Source organism: Cibotium barometz, chromosome 40, assembly GCF_041138505.1.
Source record: "Cibotium barometz isolate CiBa-2024 chromosome 40, ASM4113850v1, whole genome shotgun sequence".
NCBI lineage: Eukaryota > Viridiplantae > Streptophyta > Polypodiopsida > Cyatheales > Cibotiaceae > Cibotium > Cibotium barometz.
The window spans coordinates 2,993,747-3,010,058 of record NC_141085.1 but is presented as its reverse complement, the minus strand read 5'-3'; the positions used below and the strand labels follow the sequence as shown (position 1 = coordinate 3,010,058).

The following is a 16,312-nucleotide window of genomic DNA, read 5'->3' as shown; positions in this document are numbered from 1 at the left end:
TGAGAAACATACTGACTCAGCAGAAGATAAAAGCTGTCTAAGTAACACTTGTCAATGCTGCACCATTCTCTTCTTAGTGCTGTCAAAAAGACTTTGAAGAACAGCAAGGAAAGATCTACATCAAGCTTTTCCATGAGATAAGCCATTCGATCAATCAAGTCTGCTTGTGCTGGTGCCTTCTCAGCATGCCATACACAGTAAAATAAACCTTTCCATATCTTCAAACGCTCCTCTTCTTTGACCTCTTTCTGAGTCTCTCCGAGCTAAATTGAAACAAGTTACACCAACTTAAAGGAGCTAAAGAGGTGTCATATCCAGAATTAGGCTAGAGATCTGGTCAAATGATTGTGAAATTAAGCAAAGAAAATCCGACAAATAAATCTGAGAGATCCGGCAAGAGAGCTTGAGCAAAGTAGCTATGTCTTTTTGCAAACCCTAATTTCTCAGAGAAGACCTGGAAGCCCTAATTTCGTTTTCCCACAGGGAGAAACGGGATACCGTCCTGTCATCTCTCAGGGACTACTCAGAACCATCGTTTCTAACCACAACTGTTTTTCCAAAACAGAAACGCAGAGACGCTCTTGAAGCCCTAAATTCTGATATATATATATATATATATATATATATATAGAGAGAGAGAGAGAGAGAGAGAGAGAGAGAGAGAGAATATTAGATCTACTACTATATCTTATATGGGAGTTTCCATGTGGCGGTTCCCAACCATCCCATGTGGAAGTTCTCACTTCTTCTTCTTCTTCTTCTTCTTCTTCTTCTATAGAGAGAGAGAGAGAGAGAGAGAGAGAGAGAGAGAGAGAAGACTGTGTGTATGTGTGTGTGTGTGTGTGTGTGTGTGTGTGTTTGAGAGAGAGAGAGAGTCTTCTTCTTCTCCTTCTTCCATATCTTATTTGGGGGCTCCCACATGGCGATCCCCAGCTCCCCTTTACGTGGCAGATCCCTCTTCTACTTCTATAGAGTAAAGAGAGAGAGAGAGAGAGAGAGAGATGATGATGATGATGATGATGATGATATTTTATCTTCCACAGGAGGCCAAATAGTAACCTATGGGACTAAAAAGTGATACAGAGTCTCCACCCTAGGGGGCAATCAAGTAGATTCTGACGATGCTGAAAAAGGACTCGTGCATAAGTCCCAAGTCTTTGGGGATGAGCCTATAAGTAGTAGTTGCAAAAGTTAGTACAACCCTCTAATAAATAGGGAAACTAAAGTAGGATGTGAGCTGAGAAAACAATCAAGAAGTGTTAGAGATTTAGAGAGAGAGAGAGAGAGAGAGAGAGAGAGAGAGAGAGAGAGAACTAAAGAGAAAAAGAGTTAGAGAGTTAGAGAGAGATACTGTATTAGAGAGAGAGGAGGATAAAGTTAGCGAGACAGTTAGAAAGAGGGGGAGAAAGTTAGAGAGAGAAAGAGTTAGGGAGTTAGAGAGAGAGGGGGGGAGAAAGTTAGAGAGATAGAGAGTTAGAGCGAGAAAGAGAGTTAGAGAGAGAAAGCGAGTTATAGTTAGAGAGAGAGAGTTAGAGTTTTCTTCTTCTGCTATATCTTATTTGAGAGCTACCATATGGGGGCTCCCAGTTGCTCCACGTGGTAACTCCCACTTACTCTTCTTTTATAGGGTTAGAGAGAGAGAGAGAGAGAGAGAGAGAGAGAGAGAGAGAGAGTCTTCTTCTTCTATATCTTATTTGGGAGCTACCACGTGGGGGGCTCCCAATTGCATCATGTGGTAACTCGCCCTTCTTTCAATTCTATAGAGAGAAATGAAATGATATATTAATGTCTCTAAGAGGCCATAATGGCCTATGAGACCAAAACTGAGAGTACATGTGAAGTTGGTGTCTCATCAAAGAGAGAGAGAGAGAGAGAGAGAGAGAGAGAGAGACTTGATGAGAGGGAGAGAGTTAAAGTTAGAAAGAGAGAGAGTTAGAGAGAGAGCAAGAGAGAGTAAAAGTGAGATAGAGCTGAGAGTTAGAGAGAGAGAGAGAGAGAAGAAGAAGAAGAAGAAGAAGCTCTTTTAACGTCGTAGGAACAATCCCGAGAGAGAGAGAGAGAGAGAGAGAGAGAGAGAGAGAGAGTCTTCTTCCTCTTTCATATCTTATTTATGGTGGCCTTGTTACCTTATGTGGTCCTTCTTCTTCTTATTCTATAAAACTAGAGAGGCTACCATGTGGCAACTCTCAATTAGAGAGTTAGGAGAGAGTGTGTGTGTGTGTGTGAGAGAGAGAGAGAGAGGGGGGGGAGAAAGTTAGAAAGAGAGAGAGTTAGAGAGTTAGAGAGAGAGAGAGAGAGAGAGAGAGAGTTAGAGTTTTCTTCTTCTATATCTTATTTAGGAGCTGCCATATGGGGGCTCCTAGTTGCTCCACGTGGTAACTCCCACTTCTTCTTCTTCTTCTTCTTCTTCTTCTATAGGGCTAGAGAGTTAGATCATTAGAGAATTAGAGAGAGAGAGAGATAGATTTAGAGACAAGGAGAGTACAATAGAGTTAGAGAGAGAGAGAGAGAGAGAGAGAGAGAGAGAGAGTTAGAGTCTTCTCCTTCTATATCGTATTTGGGAGCTGCCACGTGGGGGGCTCCCAATTTCCCCATGTGTCAGCTCCCCCTTCTTCTCTCTAGAGAGAGAGAGAGAGAGAGAGAGAGATGGAGAGAGAGAGTTATAGTGAGAGAGAGAGAGAGAGAGGGAGAGTTAGAGTTAGAGTTAGAGTTAGAGAGAGAACGATAGAGAGAACAAGAGTTAGAGGGAGAGAGAAATGGTCTGTGTATCCATTCGGTAGTCTAAGTCATGACCTGCTGCTTGCAATATTTATCTCATTAGCCTGGCAACATGCCCATTGCGCAGTACTCTCTCTCTCTCTCTCTTTCTTCTATCTAGCGAATTGGAGTAACCAGTCTACTAGAGGTAACCCTTCAAAGGATACAACAATGTTCACATGACTCCATCAGCCCTGACATATATCAGTTAAAGAACAACCTCACATCAGACACTGCTCATGCATTATAGCCACAATGCTCCCATCTTCTTCCCTTACCTTTACTCTTGTTTCCACTCTTCTACTACAGGTCGGAGTACTACCCGTTAGCACAAGACAGTTACAATGAGAACTCCCGCTCATGATAGCTCCGTTACTGCTGAGTTGGCATATCGTTGGTGGTGAACGTCTAAGACTAGTTCACCCAACAACATAAAAGAAACTGACTTGGAATTAAGGCGTGCAAGGTTTAAACTTTATGGTGACGTTAGTGCCCATTTCCTATCAGAATTTATTTCAAGACATAAATTGAGATGTGTTAAACTATCCCCATTCTCTGCAAATGTTGGCATTGTATTTACATGTTTACCAAGGGATGATATAAGGGTCCACTATACTAAGCACACAAAATGATACCGACTTGGTTTGAAAGAGCAGCCAAACTTATGAGCTAAAGAGTTGTCTTGGATGTATGGAATACTACAGAAGCTTCATCTAAGGCCTTGAGAGCAAGGTATAGACTTTTAAAGCTACATTCAAGTGTCTTTGAACGGACAGAGTACCAACAAGCTTGGTAGAAGTATTGAGAAGATACAGAAGATACCAGGCTCAATGGGAGAGAAGGTTGGTGGTGACATTGGTGTCCATTATTTCTCTATTTCTTAGGAGAATTTATCTTAAAACAGATTTGGAAGTGTCTTTGAATGGATAGAGTACCAACAAGATTTTGAATTGTTAGTGAAAGTACTGAGAAGATTGAGATACAAAAGCCGCAAAGCTCAAGGGGGAGGAGATACAGTAATCCTCTTAAATAAAATAGTATAAGTGCTAAGACACTAAGAGAGAGTTCTAATTAAATTTGATTTTTTTTGTGTTTGCTTAAGAGTTCAACTCTTAAGTAGGAGTTTCCAAGGGACCTGGTCTCGAATTACGCTCCAATAGGGCAAGAAACATTTGAAGAGAAAGGATCAATAGGTTGTACATTGTGGGTGGGAGTTGGAAAGAGCTCGAGTCAAAACTGCAACTCCCTAAGTGGTGAGAGGGAATGAAACATTGACGGAAAGGTTTCTTCCATGCTTTCAAGCGAACCACAAGGGAGAATACATTACCGACATAGTGGATGCCCATAGGCACATAGCTTTTGGAACAAAAGGAGATCAGCAAGGTTTTGCAACTTTCTTTGAGCAGTACTGGCAAACAGAGGCACCACATGACCCTACAGCTAAGGGATTGGATGAAAGAGGTGGTCCTTAAAGGACTGAGGGCCGCATCAAAGTTCCATATATCCTCCACTCAATCATAACTCTATGAGAAGGACATGAAAAGTGTAGCAAAGGCCAAGAAAGTATCATCTTGGAAGAAAATGTACACACAGAATACAATAGAATGAACTACGATTTTATTACCAAGATGTTATGATAACTAGGTGCTCAATTTCTTGAATCATTTTTCTCTTAAAGAGCAGAATATCTTTTGGAAATGTGAAATTCCTATGACATTCCATTTCATTGGGAGGAAGTTTCTGAAAAATATGCACATTATCACTGCTGCTATATGGCATTGCCATGAATGCCTTAGCTGAGTTCTTTTGCTCAAGGAAAATCAAGAGTTAGTGTAAGGCTTATATCTTCCCTCAAGTGCAAGGCCCTTTGTATAATAGTTTGTAAATGATACCACTCTCATGTTCTCCACAGATTTGGGAGAATCCAAGGAAACTTGGAAGCTTGGCAGTCAATAGTGGACCTTTGTGAAGAGTCTAGATCCTTAGAGAAGAGGGGCAAAAGTAGGACAACTCAGTGCAAGTTTGAGGTTACATGCCAAGAGTGCATGCAAGATAACAAAAAAGAGTGCGATAACATGGAGAGTTGCCAAGGTGGAACCACTGTCAAGAGTATAATTTTGATTAGAGACACAATAGTACTCACATTTCTAGAAAATATAACCACGCTAGAGTCAACCAACTTTGTAGTCAAGCTTTCCAGCCAAGCCAAGGTGAAGCCACTAGGATTGCAAAAATATGTAACAGTCAGGATAGGATAGTAGGATTGCACTCTACAACATCCTCTTTGGTAGTGCTAGAGCCAGTTTATGCCTTTGATGTTTTTCTTGGTATACCATGGCTAAGAACCATAAATATGGCCCATGACTGGGGTAAGAACATGGCATAACCGTGGAATAGAAAGCACACCATCATGGTGGACTCATCCACTTGGGCAATCAAGCTGGTGGTAGGCAATGATACATAATAAGACTTAGACACCACAAAGTGTTAAATTTTGAGATACACGATTGCAGTAAGGGACCTCACCTTCAGCCTTCCGCTGCTTATTAAGGAAGGAGATGATGCCTTGCTAAAAATAACTCTACAAAAATGATTTATCCAAACAGTTCACACATCCAAAGTAAGGATCTTACAGAAATATCTTATACAAACCATCTGATGAATCTGAAAGGTTCTCATAACACCTTCGATAGCATCTGACAATTTTGTTTGGAAAAAGTCTGGCCAAATAAAGAACTTTGAGACTAAACAACAAATGTACAATCCAAACAATCTAGAGGCTCTTATAGGCTTTAGAACCTTGATCATTTGGGCTTTAGAAGCCGCATCCTTATAAAATCAAAGATTCTTCTCAAATTCCCATCTAAATGTAGATCTTCCACATGGCCAATAACACCTCCGTCTGATTGGTTGGTGCTAGAATTTGTGGCATTTCTTCGTGTGTGAACTCTTCTTGCGAGTCTTCATAAGATGTCTCCTCATGTGTATACTCCCTTGGCTGGCTTGTAGCTGTGAGAAACTCTTCAATCCCATGATAGTAGTTATTGTCAAATACAGCTAACACGTGCATAGACTTCTTGATCATGTCATCATAACTAGCGAAGGATTCCAACTCACTTTCCTTGGTCCTCATCCAACATATGCTAATAATTTCCTGTTTTACTCTACAAAATGCGGTCTTTTTTGGGCTTTCAATGACAATCGTTGTTCATTTCCCCTGGAAACATCATCTCATTGCCTCACATTTGTATGCTACTTCCTCACCCTCTCATAATGGTTTTCATCATTTTGTCGAAGTGTTTTACATATTTTGTTTTATTTATCTTCCTATAGGTGTGGTTGCTTGTATTTTCAAGCTCCCAACAGGGTAACCTTGTTTACATCCTCCAGCATGGGGGCAGCTGCATAGATGTTACACATACAAACATAAGCCGAAGCATCCTTGTCATTCAATCGTACTACATGTTCATAAGCCTTCCTTCCAAGCTCCACATTGCCCCACTTTTGACAAGCATCCAACACGGTTTGCCACAGCACAAGATCAGGATGTAACGACATTTTCTTGATCATCCCTATTGCCCTGTCGAAGTGACCTGCACGGCTGAGGAGATCAACCATGCAAGTGTGGTGCTCAAGCGTTGGACTGATGCCATAGTCTTTGCTCATAGCCTCGAAGTACACCTGACCCTTATCCACTAGACCTGCCTGACTACATGCATTAAGAACACTGACAAATGTGACCGTGTCTGGCTGTTCACCTTCTCCTCTCATTTTCTCAAAGATATGGAAAACATTTTCGCTTTCTCCTAGCTGGGCATATCCAGCAATCAGTGCATTCCATGAGATCAGATCTCGAACTGGAAGCTTGTCAAACACTTCCTGTGCTTTTGCAAGTGAGCCACATTTGGCGTACATATCAACCAGTGCGTTGCCAACAACAAGGTCTCTTTCCAATAGCCCTTTTTTAGCAATATCAGCGTGTATTTCTCTACCCTTGTCTGTGGCTCCTGTACTGCCACAAGCTTTCAGGCTGCAAACAAGTGTGACGGCGTTTGGAGAGACCCTCTCAAGTTGCATCTGTTTAAAACAATTCAGAGCTTCCTCACCAAGCGTGTGTTTGGCATATCCTGCAATAAGTGCAGTCCATGAGACTACATCTCGAACTGGAAGCTTGTCAAACACTTCCTGTGCTTTGGCAAGCCAGCCACATTTTGCATACATATCAACTAGTGCGTTGCCAACAACAAGATCTTTTTCCAAGGACCCTTTTCTGGCAATCTCAGCATGTATTTCTATGCCCTTGTTGCTGGCTCCGATACTGCCACAAGCTTTCAGACTGCAAACAAATGTGACAGCATTTGGAGAGATTCCTTCAATTTGCATCTGTTTGAAACACATTAATGCTTCCTCACAACGCTCGTATTTGACATATCCTGAAATCAGTGCAGTCCACGAGATTACGTCTCGTACTGGAAGCTTGTCAAACACTTCATGTGCTTTTGCAAGCGAGCCACATTTGGCATACATATTGACCAGTGCATTGCCAACAAAAAGGTCTCGTTCCAACAACCCTTTTCTGGCAATCTCAGCATGTATTTCTCTGCCCTTGTCTATGGCCCCAATACTGCTACAAGCTCTCAGGCTGCAAACATATGTGGCAGCATTTGGAGAGACCCCCTCCTGTTGCATCTGCCTAAAACAGTTCAGTGCTTCCTCACCATGCTCATATTTGGCATATCCTGCAATCATTGCAGTCCACGAGACTACGTCTCGAACAAGAAGCTTGTCAAACACTTCTTGTGCTTTTGCAAGCAAGCCGCATTTGGCATACATATCTACCAATGCATTGCCAACAACAAGCTCTCTTTCCAACAACCCTTTTCTCAAGATCTCAGCATGTATTTCTCTTCCCTTGTCTATGGCTCCAATACTGCCACAAGCTTTGAGAATGCTACTGAAAGTGACGGCATTTGGGGAGACCCCCTCCAGTTGCATCTGTCCAAAACAGTTCAGTGCTTCCTCACCACGATCATATTTAGCATATCCTGCCATCAGTGCATTCCATGAGATTATGTCTCGAATAGGAAGCTTGTCAAACATTTCTTGTGCTTTTGCAAGCCAACCACATTTGGCATACATATCCACGAGTGCATTGCCAACAACAAGGTTTTTTTCTAACAACCCATTTCTAGCGATCTCGGCATGTATTTCTCTACCCTTGCCTATGGCTCCTGTACTCCCACAAGCTTTCAAGCAGCAAACAAATGTGATAGCATTTGGAGAGACCCTCTCAAGTTGCATCTTCTCGAAACAGTTCAGAGCCTCCTTGCCATGCTCATGTTTGGCATATCCTGCAATCAATGCATTCCATGAGACTATATCTCGAACGGGAAGCGTGTCAAACACTTCTTGTGCTTTTGCAAGTGAGCCACATTTGGCATACATGTCCACCAAGGTGTTGCCAACAAAAAGGTCCCTTTCCAAGAACCCCTTTTTAGCAATGTCAGCATGTATTTTGCAGCCTGTTTCTAAGTCTTTAAGTTTAGTACAAGCCTTAAGTAAGGCTACAAAAGTAAACCCATTAGGATGTAAAAAATCTTCTTGCATTTTGTGGTACAAGAGGAGGGCATGCCGTAACAACTCCCCACAGTTATTATGTCCTGTGATGAGAGAATTCCATGAACTCTCATTCCGATACACCAACCCGTCAAAAACCTTCTGAGCATTGCGCATACTTCCACCTTCCACCAACAGTAAAACTAGATAATTTCCGAGTGATCTATAAGCTTCCACGCCACTTTTGCAAAGGTAGTCGTGTAAGCGCAGTGCGTAGGCTCGATTTCTCTCTTTTGTGCACATGCACAAGATATATGCAAGATTCTCGACCGAAGGCTGGGGCAGCATCCCTTCTTCTAGAGAGCGCCAGTCGCTGTCGCTGTCGCTGGTAGGCCACATCCCAAACCAGCCAGTCAATTTTTGACCGGTGCACCAACATCCTGAATTTCCTGTGGCTTATGTGTCGGAGGCTCGTCGCATGCCGCATGCTGATATGTCATCTGTCCAGTCGTAACGGCCGGGAACGGTCATTGGTCCGCCGACCATGCCCGCCTGGCTACGCGACCATTCCCTACAGTGTACACCATCATTGTTCTTCTTGTGCAATCTCGCAGAAACTCCTCCTTGTGTTTTCTCGAGAATGCCTTTGTCCAAAAGCTGGGGCATCCGCTCAGAATGGACTGGGGCTTTTTATTTTCTTAATAGTTTTTTTCTCCAGTTTATTCGTACTCTTATTACTCTTATGAGCGTGTATAAATGAACTTATCATGTCACTTTATTTGTACTTCACTTATTCTCATCAATCTACATGGAGTGTTATGTTTCTATCCATCTTTAATCTCTGCGTGCTTCCCACATATGTGAGTGTTGCTACCTTAGTCTCAACTTTAATAATTGGTATCAGAGCAAATTCTCTTGGCCCTCACCTTCTCCTCGAGTTACTCTTTTGATTTTATCAGATTAAGCTATCCTCTTAAGTATACCCTATAGTGTGTTGTTAACATAGTTATAACAGTAACTTTTTAGCGTTTCGGCGTATTTCAAGACCCGTTCATATGCTTTAAGGTTTTAATAGACATCGAGGGGGTACTACTTCAAACTATCTTTGTTTGATTTTGGGTTTTCTACACTAAAACATCATTTGGTGTGCAAACACGACCATTGACATCCACATCGTTATCATTGACCTCGATTTTTCTCGAGGGGTGTACTTTTAGGAAGATTTACATACAACATGCATTCAAAGGAATTTAAAAATACCCCTTTCTGTGCATTTTGACTTTATAAAATAACCCCTTTTTCTTTGTAAACTTACGGGTTTTTTTTAATGCCATTTAAAACCCCCTTATGTAAGTACATTGTTAAAAAATTTTCTCAAAATCTTGGTTAAAAGAGTCCCTTCTAATGATCACATGTAGTAGACTTACATATTTTTAAGTGAATCTGATTTTTACATTCCTACTAGTAACATTTCTACAACACTGCTATTTTTCATACACTTTGCAGGTTTCCTTTGTCATTAATGATCTACTAGCATAGCAGCCATCTCGATTGTAATCAATGGGCATTGGCAGTACCTATAGGTAGTTGGGATATTTGCATTCTATGTCATAGATTAGTTATTTGCAAGCTGAAATGGCATGCAGTGACGTATTTGGGATGTTTTCCACCACTGAGGATAAGCTTGACAAGACCAACAACCCATTGTGGTCCTATATAATGTATCATGTATTGGTCACTCTTTGGAATGTGGAATGACTTGATTTTGGATGAGTATGGTAGACCTCTTAGGGAAGCCACACATGTGACTCTTTTCCCCACATTGTTAGATTGGAAGAGGCTTAAGAGGTGCATGGATGATGAGAGAATGCTTCGCATACATCACTTGAGGGGCACTATTAGAGGATTATGTAGATTGATTTCAGCCATATCCAAACACTGAATCATAGGAAACTTTGTGGAGGAAGGGCCTCATCACTCGATGTACTAGTTTTTTATTTCATTCAGGCTAGATGGTTCTTGGAGAGAAGTCTTGGGCAAGTTATCATTGAGGGTCCGGCCGGTGCGAGTGGTGGGAAGAGCAAGGAAGCCCTTTTATTTACATATTCTTGGAGCCTCTGGATATATGATGGGTGTCCTATTAAATACTTGCATTGGGACCTCAAAGAGTGGTGGGAAGAGCAAGGTAGCCCTTTTATTTACATATTCTTGGAGCCTCTGGCTATATGATGGGTGTCCTATCAAATACTTGCATTGGGACCTCAAAGAGTGGAAGTGAAGGGATGCTTTAAACCCCATAAAAAGCCTTGCCCTTCTTTGGTTATAGTGTGCACAATGCTAGACACTTGGTTCTAGGACACCTCCACTCCCTACTCTTAGACCTCAATGAGACACATCCAGTCGCTACTCTTAGACCTCAATGGGACACATCCAGTCGCTACTCTTAGAACTCAATGAGAGTCTTATGGGATCACCCTTGATATTTAGAGAGATTTTGGTGGAGGTGTGGCACTCATACAGGGAAACAAAGATTTCATGTTTTATTTAGCTTTCTTTATATGGTGGTCTTACCACCAAAACCACTAATGGAGATTGGTCGTTGGTGCTAGCCCAGCCTGCTCGAGATGCATAGGAGCTTCAAAGGCAGTCTACCATTGCTTATGGGAGTGCAAGGAGGCCCAAAGGATTTGGATTACAATAGCACACCTTTTTGGAAAGATAAGGAGGGATGCCTACATTTGTTTTGGTGCTATTACTTGGTTGACACAGTCAGGCTGTCAACTCAAGTTTGAGGAAAACGATAGAGATATGGTAATGAGGATAAGCCACGGAGTGGGTTGGCAGTGCTGTCTTTAAGACCTACCAAAGTCACGCTACGTATCACCATCATAGAGGTGGGACGCGGTATGGGAGATCATTGCTAGCATCACAGCCTAGCACATTTGGAAGGCTAAATGCACCGAGGCCATGGAGGACACTTTGGTTTACTATACACAATGCATTTGTAAGATTTGGTGTGATATTATCCACACGCTCAAGATTCAGGGATCCTTGAGCGATGTAGAGAGAAAACATGTGGCTAGTTCATGAGAGAGTGGGATCAGGGCATCTTTTTCACTACCACTCGTATTAGACCTTACTAGGCAACACAAAGCACCAGATTGGTTGAGATTTCCCCCATGCTTGATCTTAAATCTCCCTTTTTGTAAAATTTCTCATACTTACTAGAAGTCTCTTTTCCAAGAAAAAAAAAAGGAAAATGTTTACATAAGTTCAATCAATAGGTTTTTTGCTAATGCTAGAGTGAGTACATAATTTAGATTCCACTAGGATAGATTGGATAAGAGGCAACAACTCTCCCCCTAGGCTATAGCCCAAAAGGCAATTCAAGCCCGCTATGGATAGAAAGTACACCAATTGGACATCAAACAATATTCTTAAATGGTGACTTTGCAAGAAGAAGTTTATATGAGTCAACCCATTGGTTTTTCCCAAGGTGATTAAGAATAAAAGGTATGCAAGCTTAAGAAAGCTTTATATGGTTTAAAACAAGCCCCTAGGGCTTGGTACCAGAAGATTCATGCCTATTTAACTTAGTGTCTGTCTATAGATGTGCCTTCTACATCATGTTCATCAAAGCAACCAGGACGTTTCTGCCCTTAGGACCATAACAGGTAGCTAGTCCCATCAAGCTTATCCTTAGTGGATAACATGCGAAATATATCACTGTCTGCCATTTCTGATAATATCCAAGCAAGTCATCGCGCAACTTGCAAAGTGCAAAGTGCTCCTTTGATGCAACCAAGGTGGTTGCTAATAAGGCCATTGACAATGGAGACCTGCAAGGTGTATGAAAGAAATACAGAGTAAAGTGAGTAAAAAATTCACTAGTAAGATGTAGAGATCGATGTCACTGAAGTGTAACCTATGTATAAAATGAGTGTATGATGATGCTTTCTCGTGTATTTGCACACTCATCCATAGTAGATCTGACAATACTACTCCATAATCTGATGAAGAAAAATGCTAATCGGGTCCCCAAAGATGTCTACAAAAATTGAAAACCACGCGAACAGCCCCCAAAATGCTCCCGAAACAAAATGTGACCGAAAAACTATAGTACAAAGTACACACTTGATGGTCCTCTTTCTTCTCCCAGAAGGGCTCTTTAATCCAATTCAAGAAGATAGGAAATTTGGAGTGAAGGGTAGGCAGTAGCACAGGGGAGAGGAGCGTATGCTTTGATACCAAATGTTGGAAAAAGGGTTGTAGGAATACACCCACACACACACAATGGAGAAGCTTAAGGGAGAACACAATGAGATGATTAAGAATGTGTGTAGTACAAAGATGATAAGTAGATTATGAATGTGTGCAGTACAAAGATTATAAGTATACCCCAAGATGGGTGTCCTAAAGAGGGAAAAAGTCCCTTGGCTAGTCCTAGTGTGTTCACACACATCACTACCAAATATGGCTACAATGGGGCTCCATGAATTGGTCAAATTTTGCCTTACCCTTTGCTAGGGTTGCACTTGGGGTTTCCATGTTGTTGGTAGCCTTGGGTTGCCATTACCATCTCTCCTTGGTTCTTTTTGTTATGATTGAAGAGGTTGGGAGAACTAATGGTGTGACCTTAGGGACCCAAATGCTTCTTTTACCTTAATAATACCTTAGATCACTAGACACCACCATCTTTAGCTAGCACATTTTTTGTCGAGGTTGTCTTGTTTAACGGGTTGGTTAGGATTTAGGGTTTAGGGGTGGCCAAGATTTGACTGGCGTATGCTATTTGGGTACCTAGATTTTCTTTTTCCCCTTAATAGTAACCTTGTGTCCATAGCATTAATTTTGATACCTACCACTTGCCGTCCTTATCATGGAAACATTGGTGCTACTGGGGAATGATGGGTGGCATGAGCAAACAGTCTTGATTCTACAAAGTTAGAAATGTTAGCAGTATTGGGGTTAGTTTTTAGAGAGGCCACTTGTGTCAGGAGGGGGGGGGGACTCAATGGTGAAGGTTAACCTTGCTTAGGCAAAACTTTTAATGGAGCTTAGTCACTTACTCCTATGCGGCGGCATGGTCTAGTATAGAGTAAGTGGCTTGGTTGGAGTATGGGGAACCTTTGGTAATTCCAACGGGTTGGAACACCTCTGTGAATGGGGAATGGATTTTTGGTGTTGAAGTTTGACAAGAAATTGACTCCTTAGAGGTGACCGCTTCAGCTAGGATGTGTTAGCAGAGGATCCTTAGAGGCATATAGCTTTTTGGTGTTGAAGTTTGATAAGAAATGGGCTCCTTAGAGGTGACTACTTTGGCTAGGATGCATTAGCAGGAGGATCTTATTATTGTCCTTCTGATTTCAAGAAAGCCTTTAATAGATTAGATCGAGGCTTTTTGGAGGGAATGATGGGTAGGATGGGATTTTTTGAGGAGTGGGTTCAAGGTGTTTCTGGTCTCTACTTAGCTTCACACAACCAAGTTCTCATTCAGGGTGCTAAAGGCGATAGATTTATGCTTTCTCGCTCAGTCCGATAGAGCTATGTCATAGTGTGAATATCCCCCACACCTTGCTTGAGTTACCTTTTGACCTGATAACGTTGAGGCTTATGCCCTAGAGAAAGCTCTTGTTACCTTGGTTTCTTCATTTGGCCCTCTTTTTTACACATTAGTAAGATCCAAAATTCTACCTAGTTTTTCATGTTCCACAAAACCATTTGACGACTCTTTTTAGATAGTCATGGTGGGAGTATCCCACACACCTTACTTGAGTTACCTTTTGACTTGACGAAGCTGAGGCTTATGCCCTAGAGGAATATCTTGTTACCTTGATTTCTTCATTTGACCCTCTTTTTGCACATTAGTCACGTCCAAAATTCTACTTGGTTTTTCATGTGTTAAAATGTCATGATTTTTGGCACTTGAAGCTGATATAGAGGTTCAATGCTTCTTTGGTAAGGCCTTTGCATGACCACCTTTCCACTTTGACCAACTTTTGTGCATGTGATTTTTTTGAGATAATCATGATGCAACTATCTGACCTTGTTTTTCACATGTAAACCTATTGCTCAATTCTTGTCACACTAGTGGCTTGGATGATGTTTAAGGGGTTCCATGAGCTTCATAAAAGATATGCATATGATTTTTTTGAGATAATCATGATGCAACTATCTGACCTTGTTTTTCACATGTAAACCTATTGCTCAATTTTTGTCACTAGTGGCTTGGATGATGTTTAAGGGATTCCATGAGCTTCATAAAAGATATGCATATGCTAAATGCCTCCTGTTGAGCTACTTTCTTGGACATGATTATCTTGAGTTTCTCACATGTACACATTTTCAGTCATTTTCCAAGCTTCTCATCATTGATAACCTTTGATTGGTTTTTTCTTAGTCCAAATAATGCTTATCCTCTAATTTTTAGCTTGAAGGGTATCACTATACGACGTTTAAATTCATTGTTTGAAAATTATAGTTTCTCCTCCATCCAATTTATGAAGCTGTAATCTAGCCCTATACTTGGTTGTTCTATTCTAGCATTTGGTCCTAAGTTACCATCTTTGTTGTTTTCTCTTTTCCTTTAGCTTTGGTGGCCAGAACAAATGTAGGTGGCACCTCCTCATGCATGTTTACTTCATTTGTCTCCACTGGGCTGAGTTAATAGGTTGGCACTTAGGCTTTCTTTCTCCAGATCATCTGAGGTTCTTACTAAGGCTTTTTGGCATCAATCTCTCGTATTACTTTTTATGGACTTGGGCTAGCATGTCTTGGGTCAATGATCCATAGTATTTCTTTTATTTTCTATCATTGTTATACCCCTAGACTTGGGCTATAGCATGTCTTGAGTCAATTGTCCATAGTAATTCTTTAAGTCTTTAATTTGCTACCGTTGATGTACCCCTAGGTCTCCACACCATCAAGGTTTTGATCCTTATAAAAAACCTTGCAGAGTGAGATTTATGATCCTAAATGGTCCCATTCCCCTTATTTTTAACTTCTTTTTCTACTTGTTTCAAATAGAAGGATTAGATTCCCTTCCTCAAGATCCTTATCTTTGACATTTTGGTCAAACCCCGGAACTTCACCCCCATCACAAGAGAAAATTTTGTATTTTAAAGGTGTGAAATTAATTATAATTAATTAGTATAGATTTTTATTTTTGAAAGTTAAAAGAAGAAAAAATAAAAAAATTTATCCACTTAGTTGTTGAGAATCATGGAGCAAGCTCTCCTACAAGAAAAACATCTACCTAAACAAGCCTAATATTATACTAATTAAACATGATAAATGTGATTAATCTAAGGTGGATGTAATCTAAGTTTACTCATGATGATGAGTATCTGCAATAAACTCAAGGACAATTAGGTTGCAAGATTAAGACTTGTACTCATAAAGAGGCTTGAGATGTGTGCAAGTGATATGATTTCATTGTTTGAAATGGCCCCCTTTTATATGAGTGGGATAAATTCTTTTGCTCATGTGGCTTCATGCTAGGATTTGCACTTTTTTGGCTTACTCAACTTACTCTCTACTCTTCATTGTGCTCTTTAGCACCACATTTCTCAACACCTCCCCTAGGTGCCAAATCTTTGGGCTACTCTAGGTGGTCGGATGCAAGGTTTTACAACATATTTTCACCCCCGCTTGATGGTGACTTGACCTATCTTTGAGGGCTAGAGGTCATCTCTAAGAGTGAGGACCCTTGATAGAGACTTGACCTATCTTGAGGTCTAGAAGTCTCTTCTAAGGAGTAGGGTTACAACAATCATTACCCCCCTGGGTGCTCAATTGGCTACTCTCAGGTGGTAAAGTGTTATAAGATTTGAGAACTCGCTTTGGGCCTATCCATATGGTGGCCTTAAAAACATGGATTTGGGTAGTGGTTGAGTTTGTAGGTGTTGCTTTGTTACCTTTCTTCTTTTTCTTCTTCTTCTTCTTCCCTTTTTTTTGGATGCGTGCTCATAAACGCCGCTTTACAAAAGATTTTAGAAAT

The 16,312-nt window shown here is 41.1% G+C and overlaps 1 protein-coding gene across 1 annotated transcript; it reads right to left on the bottom strand.

Moving 5' to 3' along the window:
• Positions 1-5,363: 5,363 nt before the first annotated feature.
• Positions 5,364-9,010, bottom strand: LOC147615117 (pentatricopeptide repeat-containing protein At2g03380, mitochondrial-like). The gene has a single exon (XM_086779098.1). It carries the CDS (start codon positions 8,710-8,712, stop codon positions 6,109-6,111), a length of 2,604 nt encoding a protein of 867 aa, XP_086635224.1. The 5' UTR covers positions 8,713-9,010; the 3' UTR covers positions 5,364-6,108.
• Positions 9,011-16,312: the final 7,302 nt, after the last annotated feature.